We start from the raw sequence: 16,180 nt of genomic DNA, 5'->3' as shown, positions 1-16,180 counted from the left end.
ACTAAGCTATGTTCAGATGGGTTCATCTTTAGTTATATCGGTGTATATGGGTGTGTGTATGTCTGTTTTATATTGGAATATAGATTGAATGGGATGGAGCCTGAAAATGATTGAAATGGCTTAGCTGGGATTCACTGAACGAGGAGTTTTTGCTTAATTTTTGCCGGCCTTCAACGTGATTTCCGCTTTCTCTTTTAAAAATAGTTGTGAAAGCATTCATGTTCGGTGCTGGTTGGCTATTATTATTATTATTATTCCCTTTATGTATGCGGCTGTCCATAAAGTCATGAGCAGCATACAGGTTCTCATTGTTCCCTATTGATTGCTCCCAACACCATTTTGGTTTGGTTTATTGATAAATTTGTGTAATTTGTTAATAAATCATTACGTACTTGGAAATATAAATTGAAATGGTTTTTTTCTTTTTTTTGGGACTACGTTCGAAGAACTGAGTGCGTTCTTATTGAAGTAGATACAATTATAAAGAAGCAAGTCGATAATTACTTTTGTTGTTGACCGTGTACGTAAGGTTACTTTTATAAGTTATTCGTACTTTTTAAATCATCAAGTTGTATTTAAAGTAGGTTGGGTTTGATTGTTGACGGAATCTAAGGAGTGAAGGTCTAACAACACTATTACCACTTGAATTCCATGCAGTTGAGGGTTACGGTCAAGTTTGTCCAAAACATGTTGTCTATAGCTGCATGACAGATGTCTCAGTCTTGCTTGTTCGAGTTGGTTAACAGAGACGTCAACCAATTAAGTGGGGGAGGATGTCGTGGTCATGCTTGTCCAAGGCGCGTTGTCTATAGCCGCATGACAGATATCCTGGTCTTGCTTGTCTAGGACGTGATGTCCATGGTTGCATGCCCGTTCCAAACTTCTTTTACATGCTTTCATCTTAGATAGGCCTCTAGCATTGCATATTGGTTCACCAAAATCATGTCTACCCCCGTCGGTGCTAAAATGCCCTAAAATGTACCGTAGGGGATATGACTAGTTATCACTTCTTCCTACCTTGAGTTATATGATATTTAAATCGTCGTATTCGTTTCCTTGCTTATAGTCATATAACGTTGATTTCTTCAATTCTTCAAACCAGTTTCCAATGTATTTTCTCGCGCATGTTTTCTAAACATTTTCTCATAACGTGACTCGAGGCCTGCACATACGTTGACATTGTTCGCGACGTTCGAATTTCTTAAAGCTGACTTGTTCGCTTGATTAGAACAAGTGTCGCACAATTGCTGTCCCACTATCACAAGAACACGATTGTGACATTGAGCAACAAAAGAAATGAGAAACACAATATCGGATATCGGAATCTGTTCTTTAATAATATTCGTAAATTTTATTTCTTAAGAGTAAAATTAAAATATACATAATTAAAACAAGAAAAGTGTTTTATAAACTGAAAATATATTTAATTAATACAATAAATAAATATATATATACACAAGAAACAAAAAATGCAAAAGTATGATCTGAAGGAGAATATTAGTTTTTCTTTTTATGCATTCTTCTTAGACTCAGAGAATCAATTTCTAATTTTTTTTAAAAAAAAAAAAAAAATAAAAATAAAAAATGGAAGGCTAACATTCCATTCCTACCTAAAAAGAGTGGAATAATTTATTTTTCTTTCTTTTTCCCTTTTTTTTTTTGGCATTAAGGAATATAATTGTTGATATGGACAGTAAAAAAAAAAAAAAGAGGAAGAAGAAGCATAAGTGGGGGCAGTAAGGTAATTATGATACAGATCTTATTACATAAAAAATAAAAAAATTTACAAAAACATTAACCTACCAGTCCAGAGTGAACTTGAGGATAATATGACTAATAAAGGTTTAAAAGATTGAAAGTTACTGCTTATACTACCAGAGTGCAAGTTCTTTTTTAGCGGCTCAATCATAAGAACTTCATGATTAAACATGCTTTATGTCACAGTCATGCTTGTCCAAGACGTGTTGTCCATTGTTGCATGCCAAATCACTTGCATTGTATCACTTTATCACTTTCCTTTATTTCTTTAGTGATATATAGTTTCCGTATTGTATTTTCTATAGTATTTTAACAAAATCATGTCTGGGCCTGTAAGACCTAAAATGTTTAAGAATGCACCCTATATGATGCTAATCGTTAATTCTTCCTACCCAGAGTTGTATGTTATCTAAGCCGTTGTGTTGCCTTTTTCGCTTATACTCTATAATATTCCTTTCTTCATTTCTCTCGATCTTTCTTTCAAACTCTCTCTCTCTCTCCCTCCGTTGTCTAAAACATTTTTCTTAAAGCGGGGTCAGAGTGTTGGGTATACGTCGTCAGATCGAAAGCGACACGATTTCGAGTTGGCTGACTCACTCGGTGGCGAGAGTGAGTGCTACACAATTGCTAAAAAACATATCGTAAGAGTGCGATTGTGACACTTTACTTAGAGTCATGCTATGTTAGGCGATCTCTTGAAATCTTTTTGTAAAATGCATGTGAGTAAAGATAAAACATCTCGCTTGTATTGATTTATACCGAACGCGGGTCTCCAAAACCCGATGTTATAAGTTCAAATCCTACAGAAAAAGAACAAATGGATTTGGTAGGATTCCCGATAAATTCTTCAATTCTTCATTTTAAAAGCAAACGTAACCATACTGCAGAAGGACCATCAGATATAGAATCGGGATCAAAATCAGTTGCAAAGTACTAAAGTTTCTATTTTTCTCGCTCATTTTCTTCTCTATCGTCATAAACATCGATGAAATTTAATATCTTGAGACAGGAACATAGTTTGACTATGAATTCAAGATCATAATTAATGGAAAGTAAAAAAAATAAACAGCAGTAAGACAATAAATAACATTAGCAGCCAATAGGGACAACCTTGGATGATTTCATTGTGCAAATAATTATTGAATAGGGACCTGATTGCAAAGCTTTGAACCCCACTCCAGCTCGCACAAAAGCCTTCAAAGCTTCTTTATTATTGTCCCATTTATGATGCTCTGTCCTCTGCTTCCTGTCGTTTTCCTTAACCTTCTCTTTTCCAAAGCAAATCATTTTTTCCCCATCTTTTTTATTTATAGATATCACGAACTCAAAAGGATTTTATTAATACAGTCAATCCAGCTTTTGCAACGTTTTTTTTTTTGTAATCCAAACACAAATATATAATAATTTGAGTTTAACTCGATCGATTTAGATATATAATTTCGATTAAGAAGCTAAAGTTTTGATCTTCATAAAGCTTAGATTTTGTGAGAATAAACTCGAAAATTAAACAACCCTGAACTGAGATTAAAAAATAATACCAAACACTTTGTGCACTGTTTTGGCTTTTGGATTTCTTAGAAAGAAAGCAACGTCAATTGACTCGTTTCATTGGGATCAAAAGCCGCTTGGAACTTAGCTGCTGGATTCATCGATGAGTTTTTACCACATAATCATTTAGTTAACCGAATCCCTTTATTTGTTAGCGTCGTTATTGTTTGGCCCTCACAAAGCGTGGCTTCAAGAGCAAAAAAAAATGGCCAAATGGGTAAAAAATTAGCTCAATTTTACTCGTTAAAGCATGTGGGCTGCGTGAATTTCACATGTAAAAAGAGGGCCCACACTCACTCTACTTTCTTCTTTAAGCTCCTTTTTCTCCCATTTCGCAAGGCGAGCAAAAGCACATCGGTTTCTGAGCCATTTCCTTCGCTGATTTCTCTGCTCATTGCTGCAGTATTGTGAATACGGAGTACCCTTTAATTTTTTTGTTTTCCTGTGTTCAGTGTCGGTTTCTTTTTGGGGGTTTTCATTTCAGGGGTCTTCTTTAATGGAAATTTCTGACATGGGTATTGGATTTTGATCCTCAAGGTTGGGAACTGAACTGGGTTTGTGGATTTTGTGAGAGTTTTTGAAGGGTTTATGGAGAAGAGTCATCTTGATGTGGCTGGGAAAGTGGTGGTGGTCGCCATTAAAGCCACCTCCAAGGAAGTTTCTAAGACTGCTCTGGTTTGGGCTTTGACTCATGTTGTTCAGCCTGGAGATCATATTAAGCTCCTTGTGGTTATTCCCTCTCATCACTCAAGTAAGATTCCTTTGAAAATTCTTAGTGTTTTTGTAGATTTTCTTTGCCCGAGAAGGAAATTCTTAATGGATAAGTTTTCAGACACGTTTCGATTGCATTTATGATGTCCAGATGAGAATTCGTGAATTTCTGCTACATAAATGTTTGTCTCAGCAATTATTTTGAGTGACTTTATGTCTGTAGGGAGCTAGATTATCCTTGATTCCTCAGAATCAAACATTCAATAACATATTATTACCTGAAACATGAGAATCTGTGGCTAAAATGGATGGAAATTTGGCATTATTTGAGAACATTTTCCTGAAATTTCCAGTAAAACTACTATCCCATTGATGATAATGTCAACTATTCATGTTCATTACTATGATGTCTGTTCTTTCTGTCGTTTAGTTGTTAATTTTTTCCCCTCTTGACTGTAATAGTCTTGATGGAAAATCTGACCGTTATAGGTAAATGGTTGCGGGGGTTTTCCCGATTTACGAGCGACTGCGCGATTGGTCATCTTAGAACACCATCAGAGACCCTTTCAGATCAGAAGGATGACATTGTGCATTCATGTTCTCAAATGGTTCATCAGCTTCATGGTGCTTATGAACCACTGAAGGTCTGTTCAATAACTTGTTTCCAAAGCGTTTTTTTGTTTAGTTCTTGCTCCTCGTCGTCTACGAATCCTCAAAGTTGTGGATTCTTGTTGCAGATAAAAGTCAGGATCAAAGCTCTTTCGGGTTTGGCTCGGGGTATGGTGGCTACTGAAGCTAAGAAAGTTCAATCAAACTGGGTGATATTGGACAAGTAATAGATATCATGTAAATTTTGTCTCTATTTTCGGCATCCATTCATATGAACTGTGTGCATTTTAGGCATTTTAGGCATATCATTGTGTACTTTAAAAGCTTTTCGTTCACTTTTGTTTGGTTCCCATTTGTTCATTCTTGTTGTTTCATAATTATGGATAGGCATTTGAAAGATGAAAGGAAGAACTGTTTGGAAGAGCTGCAGTGTAATGTTGTTCTAATGAAGAAATCTCAGCCTAAGGTTCTTCGTTTGAATTTGATGGAATCCCCTAAAATCAATACTACTAGAGAAGCTTGGATATCATCACATGAATTAGATGTCTCTCAGAAGTGTCTGAAAAGCTATTTCGATGAATCGGCTGCATTTAGGGGGCCTGATATGACTCCTGTGAGTACTCCTGATGCTGAGTCACCTCTTACGGTAACTGATGTTGGGACATCGTCGATATCGAGCTCGGATGTGGGCAGTTCATCTTTGTTCTCTGGGTTTTGTGGCAGCTTGAGAAATGAATCCAGAACAGCAGCTGAAGGTGGGAGAAATTTATCTGGATCTGAATGTGATTCTGAGAACGAAAAGCAAACTCCCTCCGTTTCGTATTTCCAGCGTTGTATGGTTGATATTGTAAGTTCGAGGCGTAAAATCCAGCAACACGTAATGGAAGAATCACAAAATGTTCATCATAGACCTCCAGCTTCAACACGTCAAGGTCTGGTCAAGAAAATGTCAACTCTTTCTCAAGATCCTAACACCGATGCGGTGAGTAGAAGTACTAATGTTAGCACAAGCAGAAACATAAGGAACACGGTTTCATTATCCAGAAAAGCACCTCTAGGCCCTCCTCCACTGTGTTCAATGTGTCAGCACAAAGCCCCTGCATTTGGGAATCCTCCTAGATGGTTCACTTATGGAGAGCTTGAAGTTGCTACGAGCGGATTTGCACAAACGAACTTTTTGGCTGAGGGTGGATATGGGTCTGTGCACCGAGGCATCTTACCCGATGGACAAGTCGTTGCTGTCAAGCAATATAAACTGGCTAGTACCCAGGGAGATCAAGAATTTTGTTCAGAAGTCGAGGTCTTAAGCTGTGCTCAACATCGGAACGTCGTGATGCTCATTGGATTTTGCGTGGAGGGTGGAAGAAGGTTGCTTGTTTATGAATATATTTGCAATGGATCTCTTGATTCCCATCTTTATGGTAATGTCTTGTCTCAAAAAACCTTGTTGTTTTGTTAATGACATGTATGCATCTTTATTAACTGCCATGGTCAATCTTTGTAGGACGAAATCGGGATCCGTTGAAATGGTCTGCACGACAAAAGATCGCAGTCGGAGCTGCTCGAGGTTTGAGATACCTACACGAAGAATGTCGGGTGGGGTGTATTGTGCACCGTGATATCCGCCCAAACAATATCCTCCTTACTCATGATTTCGAACCACTAGTGAGTCAAGCTCTCATCTTAGTCCCCAGCTGTGCGTGTGATTTGATATAAGAATCACAAGCCATGAGTTATCCTACGGAAGGAAACCAAAGAAAATCCCATTTACTCTAAGATGCATTTACATTTTTGGATTAGCATAAGAATTTTTCTGTTTGTTTCCATTTGAATGGTAACGTCCCAAGCCCACCGCTAGCAGATATTGTCCTTTTTGGATTTTCTTCAAGGTTTTTAAAACACGTCTCCTACAGAGAGGTTTCCACACCCTTACAAAGAATGCTTTGTTGCCCTCTCCAACTGATATGAGATCTCATAATCCACCCCCTTCAAGGCCCAGTGTCCTCGCTGACACTCGTTCTCCTCTCCAATCGATGTGGGATCTCACAATCTTCCCCCATTTGGGGCCCAACGTTCTCGCTGGCACTCGTTCCTCTCTCCCATCAATGTGGGATCTCACGATCCACTCCCCTTTGGGGCCCAACGTCCTCACTGGTACTTGTTCCCCTCTCCAATCAATGTGGGATCTCACAATCCTCCCCCCTTTGGGGCCCAACGTTCTCATTGACACTCGTTCCTCTCTCCAATCAATGTGGGGTTTCACAATTCACTCTCCTTCGAGGGCCAACGTTCTCGTTGGCACACTTTCCCCACTCCGACCAATGTGGGGTTTCACAATCCACCCCCTTTAGGGCCTAGCATCCTCACTAGCACACCGCTTGGTGTCTGGTTCTAATACTATTTGTAACAGTCCATGCCCATTGCTAACAGATATTGTCCTCTTTTCGACTTTCCCTTTCGACTTTCCCCTCATGGTTTTTAAAACGCGTCTATTAGGGAGAGGTTTGCACATCCTTATAAAGAATGTTTTGTTCCCCTCTCTAACCAATGTGAGATCTCACATAAACAACCCATATCCTTGACGTATGAGCGTCGTCTCTCTGTCAAATAAAAATGCTTATGAAGTGTGCTGTTTTCGGGGTTTTTCGGTTAATAATTCAAGTAAATAACATGCAACTTTGTTTTCGAGTTATAGGTCGGAGATTTTGGGCTGGCAAGGTGGCAGCCTGATGGAGACCTAGCAGTGGAAACCAGAATCCTGGGGAGATTTGGGTAACCATTTCAATTCTCTCAATTCTTCCATTCTCATTACACAAACTATATCAATCAGAAAAATAAAATTCCAAAATCTTTGCTTGCGTAGCTACCTTGCTCCAGAGTATGCACAGAGTGGCCAAATCACGGAGAAAGCCGATACATACTCCTTCGGTGTAGTCTTGCTGGAACTCGTGACTGGACGTAAAGCGATCGATTTAAACCGTCCCAAGGGCCAGCAGTGCCTCACAGAATGGGTAAGTCTGTCTCACAAGCAGCAAAGTTAGTTGTGTTTCATTCTTCAAATACCATTCCTGTTTTCTCCTTTGAATTCATGAGTTGTTTCATGTTCGAATCAGGCACGAAAGCTATTGCGAAAAAACGCAATCTCTGAACTAGTCGATCCATGCTTGATGAACTGTTATTCGGACGAGGAAGTTCACCGCATGCTGCGATGCGCTTCCTTGTGCATCAAACACGACCCATACATAAGACCACGTATGTCTCAGGTAAAATTCAAGCAATCGCCCAACTTTCATCCCAGAAGCACAACCAAAACACACACACACACACACACAGACACGATCATCCACCCTTTAATGGCATCTTGGCTTCATGGTTGTTGTAGGTGCTTCGGGTTTTGGAGGGCGACATCGTTTTATAATCCAGCTGCCATGTAAGGAAGCCTGCAGGAAAATTTTGCAGAGTTGTTGAAGTATATGCTCTGAAATCAACGCTCATATAGCTAAGGGGATGTTGGAGTGAGGTCTATAGCTTTAAGCAATGTGTAATGTAAATATGGGGATCAAATTTTTGTACCATAAAAAGTGTCTAGATTTGGCTTGGATTAGTTCCAAATAAAAGATACTTGTATGATATTCTAATTATAATTAGGCTGAATATATGTTAATTATTACTATTATTATTAACTTTCTCTATTTTTTTAGTTCATTTTAAATTAAAAAAAAATTAAAATTATTTAATTTGGCTTTAAACTTTTAATTTTGTATTAATAATAATATTTAAATATAAAAATGGAACTTTAAAATTTTATTAAATATATATATTTTATTTATTTATTTTAAGCTACGGGTAAAATAGATACCAACGAAATTTAGTGGGTAAAATTGTAATTTAACTTATTTTCTTTTTTAAACCAAAAAAGGAAAATAATTTGCGGGGAGAAAGATCTTGGCGCCGATTTTACGAAGACTGTGTCGGGTCGTAATCCAACGCTTTCTTTTCGGAGTCTCCGGCAACTGATTTTCGTCGAGGAAGAGTCGATACTCCTTCCGTCGCTCTCAATTTCCCGCTGATGCAGTCACTTCTCAAAGCTCGCCGCTCATTTTGCTCACTGAATCATCTTCGTCGCTCATCAACTTGTTCGTATCTCTTACGCTCTGTTACTGTAACTTCTCTTCTCCTTTCCCTCCTTCTCTTTGCTTTGTATTGAGCTTCTAGGTTTTCTTATTCTATGTTGTAGTCATTTTGGAAGACGCAAAACCGGAAACTGCCATTGAAAGAAGCTCTACGTTCATCCATCCAACCGCTGTCGTACATCCGAATGCTGTAATTGGCGAGGTCATTCATTTTCTACTGTTGAACTGTCTTTTATCGTGTTGATGTTAATCTGAATCTGTTTAATTGACGACCTGGTTACGTGTTCAAGTGTTCATGATTCTGTTAATTTTCAGTATCTTAGCGCTTGTGTTTCTAATAGTGCTAAACTTTAGTCCGTTTGTTATTAATTACTGAGTGCAGCGCAACTTTTGGAAGATGATTCCATCGGATTTAAAAACTTTCGTTAAACCGTTCATGTGATTATTTTCCTTAATTCCGGTATGTGTTGCATTGGAATGCATAGGGAGGATTCACTCGAATGAATATCGATCGATATTCACTACTTTTGAGCTGAGAATCTGATGACGTTTTTGTAATTACTTCATGTTTCTCATGTTATCTCTGGCAGAATAGTTTGTTTGTCTTAATATTTTCAATATATATAAATATATTTATATTTACTACACATTATCATGTTAATCATGTCAATAAATATTTAATGCAAAGTTGCATAAACTATTCTTAAAAATATATACCTCATGAAATGTGTTTAAATATGTAAAATGCATAATATTGATTGTAAAAAAATTTGTGCATGATGTTAATTTTAAATTTATTATGTTATGCAGTACTTGTGGTATATACATTTTTTTTCTTTAATATAAATGGTAAATTTGTTGTCATAATACAAAAAACAAACACAACTTTAAATACAAAACATGTCATGAAATAATTTAGTAAAATCTTGATGATGATAGGTTAGGCAAAATTTCAACAGAATTTACATTCCAAGAAATAACACATCTATATCAATAGGAATTGTAAGAACTTAGAAGTCAAGTAGTGAATTTGATGATGTGTTTACATTCTTGCTACTGGTTTGTAAATAATTGATTCAATCGATCTTCCTTATGTAACAGGATGGGTATATTGGTCCATTCTGTACTGTGGGAGCCTTTGCAAAGCTTGGAAATGGTTGTCAATTACATCCTGGAAGCCACATTTTTGGCTGTACAGAACTAGGGGATCGATGTGTCTTGATGACGTGAGTTAGAGTTCTACCAGACATCTTTTATAGTAATATGCTAAGGGTGAATTACACAACTTATCTTATTGTGTTTATTCTGCAAACATGGTCAGGCAGTGGCGCAATAGTTGGTGAGGACCTTCCTGGTCGTACGGTCATTGGGTGTAATAACAAAATAGGTCACCATGCAGTGGTTGGCATTAGATGCCAAGACATGAAATACAAGGTTGATATTTCAATCTTACATTTTTCAGAATTATCAGTTGGATAGATAGGTGTAAAATTTCATTTTTGGTTTGAATTATATTCCGTTAGTGCACTGTTCTTTTTTTTATTTTGCCTAACTTGTGCACCATATTACTGTTTCTTATGATAGTAGATTTGCTGAAATGAGATAGAATCAACATATGATAAACAATGCTGCTGACAAGCAAGTTAACTTCCTAGTAATTTTTAGTATATGGCTGTCTAATTAAAATTCTGATGTACTTGTCTCATAGAATGATTGGCAAAATCATTGTGGAAGCTGAATGCATATAATAATGAATTCTAGAATTTGGTAGACTTGACATTTACCCAATTCTAAGCTGAACTATATAGAGTGCGGATGGTTCTCTGATAAATGTTCTTTATTTTCTGCATTTCTCAATCATTTGTTCTGTTATTTGTTTTCCATATTCCAGATTGTCATCTATTTTCTTCTAAGCAGTAGGTGGCTTAAATCAATGCTGATAAGCAATTTTAGTTTTTCTCTTCTCATACATGTCATTATTACCCTGGATAAGATAATGTTCTTCATTTTTCTGTAAATTTGAGATTTTTTGGACTATTTGCTGATGAATGGGTATTATTAGATTATTAATGACTTAATTTTAATGTTATCAGTAACACATATGCATCCATTCCTGTGGATTATGATCACTATTACGGGCTTAACTTAGATATTGTTATGAGAAGCCATGGTGACTATTGTTCTAAAAGAGGAACAAAAGAGGATATAGTTGCTCTTAATATGAGATTATTTTTAATGATTTAGCCAGGGGATGAATGCTTCCTTGATATTGGAGATAACAATGACATAAGAGAACATTCATCAATCCACCGATCTTCGAAGTCGAGTGATGTGACGGTAAGATCAAATTGCTCTGAAGAGACTTCAAATTTTCTCTGATCGTTAGAATCTATANTTTTTTTTTTTTTTTTTTTTTTTTTAATCCTGATTTATGAAAATCAGGCTATTGGTGACAACAATCTCATAATGGGATCCTGTCATATTGCTCATGATTGCAAGATCGGGAACAACAATATTTTTGCAAATAATACTCTTCTAGCCGGCCATGTTGTGGTGGAGGTTGGATATCTCAATCTCTTTTAATTCTTATCTTGCACAAAGTAACATCTAGTGTGGTTAACGAAGTACTAAGTGCTCTTGTTGTAGGACTACGTTCACACAGCAGGCGCCACTGCAGTTCATCAATTCTGCCATGTTGGTTCTTTCTCATTTGTTGCTGCGGGTTCGATGGTATTATCATTTTTCATTTTATTATCTTTGCCACTGTACACTAATTATTTTATTAGGAATGTGTGTCGGATACTTCAACATTGCTCAACTTTTTGTACCTTATAATCTTGTCAGAAGAGCTTTGTAGCAACGTGGTTAGCATGCTGATCTCCTAAACACAAACTAATTGGTCCAGTTGTTTGCTTGAATGTTGAACNTTTTTTTTTTTTTTTTTTTTTTTTTTTTTTTTTTTTTTTGTGTGTTTTAAGAACAATCCATAAAAAATGCAGTTCTTTATTTACAAACCCAATTTCATTTAATAATACTACATGCATGAAGGTTTCCCAAGATGTACCTAAATATATGATGGTGGCGGGAGAAAGACCAGAACTTCGTGGTTTGAATCTAGAGGGACTTCGGCGCAATGGATTCACGGTGGAAGAGGTTGCACTTCACTTTTCATTATGATTTTATTCAAATTTACTAGCATCATTTAATGATTATATATGGAAAGGCTTACCATATATGTTTGTCCAAGGATCCAGATCAATGGCTTGAGATCTGCTTACAGGAAGGTATTCATGCCTACTGATACAAAGTTTAAAGGGTTGGAAGAACGTCTCGAAGAAGTGGTATTTCACATCTCTCCCTCCTACAGACATAACCACAAACTAATGTGAACCATTCTTTCAGGAACAGAATGAAAAATTGGCTCACATACCTTCAGTGCATTCCATGATTCGGTCTATTCGTGCCTCGTTTCAACAAAATCGTAGGGGCATATGCAAATTCAGACTATGGAATGGCATTTAAGTAAGATTGTGCTCGCCTCTCTAAATAAAACCTCTTTTCCCTTTCCACGCACACTTGAAAATTATTCTACACATTGTTCCTGCATATATAGGCAACAATTTGTACTATTTGATCAAATTATCAAGCATCTGTTTCGAAGTTTAACTTTGCAAAAATCAATCAGGATGCTTTAGAGCTTACTTCTGAACCCAGAAAGAAGAAGAAAGAAACTTGCACTTGTGGTTGCGGATGTTAGTTCTCTCTTCTGGCGTTCCAGCCATTTGCACACTTTTTGCTCAATAGTTGCTGCACATTTACTGTCGACTCCGCGAGATACTGTTAATTAGTGGGTTATCAAGAGCCTTGTGACATTTGTGTGATCTTTACTTCTTTTACCATTCTGATAGAACTCATTACATTGAATCAAGCGTATAATGGTTTGCCCAACAACAATTTAAGGATTGCTCATGTTTCCCTTACCCTCTCTTTGGGCCTTTTAAGGATTGCTCATGTTTCCCCTACCCTCTCTTTGGGCCTCTTTGGACATGTTTGAGAATAATTTTGGAATGACAGAAATCACTTTTGAGAGGTTTACTAAAATGATTTGGAACATGCCCTTCATCTCTACATTCATTTTTCCATGATCAAAACTTACTCAAAGTTGTAGAGAAAATTGGACATTGAAAGTCATGTTTCTTTTGGGCCAATTTTTTCTATTTCATTCCAATCAGCCCTCAAGAAGAAGAAAATTTTGGCTACCCTACCAAACAGATTTGACTATTTTGCTTCTGCATGATATACTAACTACTGCTCTATGCCCTTTAGAAGTTGCACATGAATCTCCTGATGGGAACGCAAATCTACAGTGCTGTGGACAATTTCTTGGTAAGAAAACACACAAGAATACGAATGTTCTTCAAAACTGTCTCTTTCTCTTTTTGACCATACATTTTTATCTCTTGAATGTGCAGGTCAGCTCCCTGGAAAATGGAAAGGAAAGGAATGGAACTCTTCGGCTTGACCAAGGTTGTAGGAAATCCAAAGCAATCTTTCAAAGGTAACAACCTCTGACTTTGAAAAATAGTTCTAAAAATACACAAAGGGGAAAAGGAAAAACGAAAGTCCTCTCTAGACAGCATCTTTTTCAATTGCATCACAATTATATATAAAAAAAATTCTATCCTTTCAACATAAATTAAAGAGAAATGATTAAAAAAAGAACACCCCCTTATGAAGCTGAGAAGACACACAAACTTTATATTATAATTGTTATTTTATATATCCCATGATGTTGAAAGTAACAATTCTTTAACCTACCATCATTCAAACAATATGCTGTCCTGCCGGAATTATACTTGGATATAAGAATATAATAAACTTTATTTTATTTTATATAAGAAAGAAGAAACTAATAATGCTACGGCCACTTTGTCATTGCCCCATGAATAGTACAGAAATATGACAAGAAACATGCATAATGCTTGTACATTGTATATTGTCAGTTCTGAATTTGGATCATGATCAATGATGTAATGTTTTTTTTTTTCGAAATAGTCTTTCAATTTTTCAATAAGTATTGATTTATATACAAAAAAGAAAAACAACAACAAATTATATTTTTAGTGTAGTTAGTTAATTATGATCACTTTAAAACAGTTCATCAGGATCTCTATTCTTTTGATTAGATAATTCCCCTGAACATCCCATGATCATATTCTTTGAACTAATGTTTGAAATTTTTTCATGATTAAATTTGAGGTATAATTCTGTACCATTATGCCTTTTTTTTCATTTCTCAAATAAATACATATTTTAATAAAATATTTTTATTTTGATGTTAATTAAAGATTAAACCTGTTTTTTCAATATTTTATTTTAGTACCACGGTTTTAGTGTTCATTTTGTTCCCCTATATCCCTTATTTTCTTAGGCTTTGTTTCATGATTTTAGTATTTTGCTTGATTTTTATTCTTCATTTTGATATTTTCATGATTTTACTTGAGGAAAAGTGATTTCAGGGATCTTTCGTAAATTAAATGGGATGAGAATTTTGAACAGGGAGGAATAAAAACTGTTTTTTTCTTTTATTATTTTTTTGTTTTTGTTTTTTGTTTTAAATATAAAGATTATGGTAGACAGCATCAAAATAATTGAATCAAAACCCTAGACCTAACTTAAAAGACATTTCTTTAAACAAAATTTGAAGGTATCGTTCCAAATATAAAACACAAAAACCGGGTGAAGGGTAATCCACATCAAAGGTTTTCCTTCATCTCTTTTATTGACATTATGTCACGTTGCCACACAATCTAATAACAATGGAACTTTCTTCGATATCATAACAATGAACAAACAGAAAGAAAAAAAACATAGACATAGACGAGATCAAAATTTAGGTTATAATGGAAGATGATGGAGGGAATATAATTGAGGTACAAAAGAACGTAAGAAAATGGGTTTAGAAAAGCAAAAGGTTCTCCACCATGCGCAAATAGAGATCCTCCTCTGTTGTGAATGTGACCTTTGTGGAAACAATGTCCATTCTTTGCCACTTTTTTCCCGCATTCAAACTTCTCCCTTTTCTTCTCTCATTTAACCTTTGTTTTCGTAACTCCATTGGTTAGAATATATTCAATCTTAAAATTTTATTTTGACTTTTAAATCTTCAAACATATTTTATTTAGTTCCTAAACTTTATATTAAAATTAAAATGAAGCAATTGAATTGATGATTGAATGATATGTATGTTATAAGATCTATAATATATTTTTGTCTTCTTTTATTGTTTATTTGGTAGCCAAAGATTCTTATTGATGATAAAGCCAAATGAATAGATCTTAATTTAAGTGTTCCATGAAAGCTCAACAAAACAAANCAATCTTTAGTGGATATGGGATGATACTAAAATGAGAAAACAACACTTCAACTTGGATTCCATAGTACCATGGATTATAAAACCCATTTGCTTAAAAATCCCTTATTTTATGTTTATAATATTTTATAAAAAAAAAATTAACTAAAGAAAACAATAACAACAACAAATTGCCTTAAAAGGGTAAAAAAAACAAAATTTCAAGATGTTTAATTTGGGAATAATTATTTATTTCCATGTGGAGTTTGAATATAATATATGAAAATAAAATTTAAAATTTGAGATATTATTATTAGCATTAGAAAAAGTTAAGTAATCATTTCTAGGGATAATAATAAAAGAAAATAATTAAGTAGGGAATTATATAATATAATAAAACAGCCATTGACTTTTGAAAAATAAAACATAGAAAAGAAAATTTCAGAAAATCTTCTAATGAAACAATATAGAAATTTCTTTTCAGCTACACTTTTTATAAAATAATTTTTTTATTAAAAAAAAATCCATAATTAAAAGAATGGCATCCAATCCCCTAAAATTTATTTCAATCCCTAATTTTAGTTCTTTTTTTTTTTTTTTTAATTATTCATCATCCACTTGGATTAGTGAGTATTATTTATAATATTAATAATTCATAAAAAATGAAATCAATTGCTATCATCTTTGAATAACAAGAATTCGAGAAAATAAAAAATAAAAAATAAAAAATAAATTATAATTACACAAGAATGGGTGTGGGTTCCATTAAATTTCTTAAGAAATTGCTGAATCACTAATCAAATTTAAGTTTCAAAGTTTGGGCATTTCTACCATATTTCTTCCCATCTTATCATATAATTTAATGTTATGAAAGAGATATATATTTTATATACACAATGAATTATTATTATTAATACTAACAACAAATATATATTGTTTTTTAAGATTCCAAAGCCCATTCATTACCTGACGGTTCCCTAGAAATTCTTCGATTTCCTTCCACTTCAGTAAAAATCCAAAAAAGAAAGAAAATCAAATACAGATCGAGATGAAGAATCCTAGAATAAGG

At 35.0% G+C, this 16,180-nt stretch overlaps 2 protein-coding genes across 4 annotated transcripts; both read left to right on the top strand.

The window, feature by feature from the left end:
* The first annotated feature begins 3,630 nt into the window (after nucleotides 1–3,630).
* Nucleotides 3,631–8,309, top strand: LOC111793548 (inactive protein kinase SELMODRAFT_444075-like). Of its 2 annotated transcripts, none has more exons than XM_023675478.1 (9): nucleotides 3,631–4,057; nucleotides 4,480–4,661; nucleotides 4,755–4,849; nucleotides 5,014–6,047; nucleotides 6,131–6,291; nucleotides 7,322–7,398; nucleotides 7,490–7,637; nucleotides 7,740–7,889; nucleotides 8,009–8,309. In XM_023675478.1, exons 1-9 carry the CDS (start codon nucleotides 3,895–3,897, stop codon nucleotides 8,042–8,044), a joined length of 2,046 nt encoding a protein of 681 aa, XP_023531246.1. In that variant the 5' UTR covers nucleotides 3,631–3,894; the 3' UTR covers nucleotides 8,045–8,309. The 2 variants fall into 2 exon arrangements, with proteins under 2 accessions (XP_023531246.1, XP_023531247.1); XM_023675479.1 differs by having other exon boundaries at nucleotides 3,632–4,057; nucleotides 4,507–4,661.
* A 234-nt stretch (nucleotides 8,310–8,543) lies between these two features.
* Nucleotides 8,544–12,860, top strand: LOC111792355 (probable acyl-[acyl-carrier-protein]--UDP-N-acetylglucosamine O-acyltransferase, mitochondrial). 2 transcript variants are annotated; one of them, XM_023673759.1, is made up of 11 exons: nucleotides 8,544–8,762; nucleotides 8,864–8,961; nucleotides 9,861–9,985; nucleotides 10,085–10,193; nucleotides 11,004–11,096; nucleotides 11,202–11,318; nucleotides 11,406–11,489; nucleotides 11,808–11,912; nucleotides 12,014–12,100; nucleotides 12,168–12,281; nucleotides 12,445–12,860. In XM_023673759.1, exons 1-10 carry the CDS (start codon nucleotides 8,696–8,698, stop codon nucleotides 12,279–12,281), a joined length of 999 nt encoding a protein of 332 aa, XP_023529527.1. In that variant the 5' UTR covers nucleotides 8,544–8,695; the 3' UTR covers nucleotides 12,445–12,860. The 2 variants fall into 2 exon arrangements, with proteins under 2 accessions (XP_023529527.1, XP_023529526.1); XM_023673758.1 differs by having other exon boundaries at nucleotides 12,162–12,281.
* The last annotated feature ends 3,320 nt before the right edge of the window (nucleotides 12,861–16,180 follow it).

The sequence above is a fragment of the Cucurbita pepo genome, chromosome LG04 (assembly GCF_002806865.2).
Source record: "Cucurbita pepo subsp. pepo cultivar mu-cu-16 chromosome LG04, ASM280686v2, whole genome shotgun sequence".
Taxonomy (NCBI): domain Eukaryota; kingdom Viridiplantae; phylum Streptophyta; class Magnoliopsida; order Cucurbitales; family Cucurbitaceae; genus Cucurbita; species Cucurbita pepo.
The sequence above is the reverse complement of the archived record's forward strand: the minus strand, read 5'-3'. Positions and strand labels throughout refer to the sequence as shown.

Bases quoted from the DNA above. Each gene is read 5' to 3' on its own strand.
- LOC111792355 (XM_023673758.1), top strand. From the start codon at position 8,696: ATGCAGTCACTTCTCAAAGCTCGCCGCTCATTTTGCTCACTGAATCAT. The intron at 11,097-11,201 runs GTAAGATCAAAT...TATGAAAATCAG, and splicing joins CGAAGTCGAGTGATGTGACG to GCTATTGGTGACAACAATCT. The intron at 11,490-11,807 runs GTATTATCATTT...ACATGCATGAAG, and splicing joins TTGTTGCTGCGGGTTCGATG to GTTTCCCAAGATGTACCTAA.
- LOC111793548 (XM_023675478.1), top strand. From the start codon at position 3,895: ATGGAGAAGAGTCATCTTGATGTGGCTGGGAAAGTGGTGGTGGTCGCC. The intron at 6,292-7,321 runs GTGAGTCAAGCT...TTCGAGTTATAG, and splicing joins CTCATGATTTCGAACCACTA to GTCGGAGATTTTGGGCTGGC. The intron at 7,890-8,008 runs GTAAAATTCAAG...TGGTTGTTGTAG, and splicing joins TAAGACCACGTATGTCTCAG to GTGCTTCGGGTTTTGGAGGG.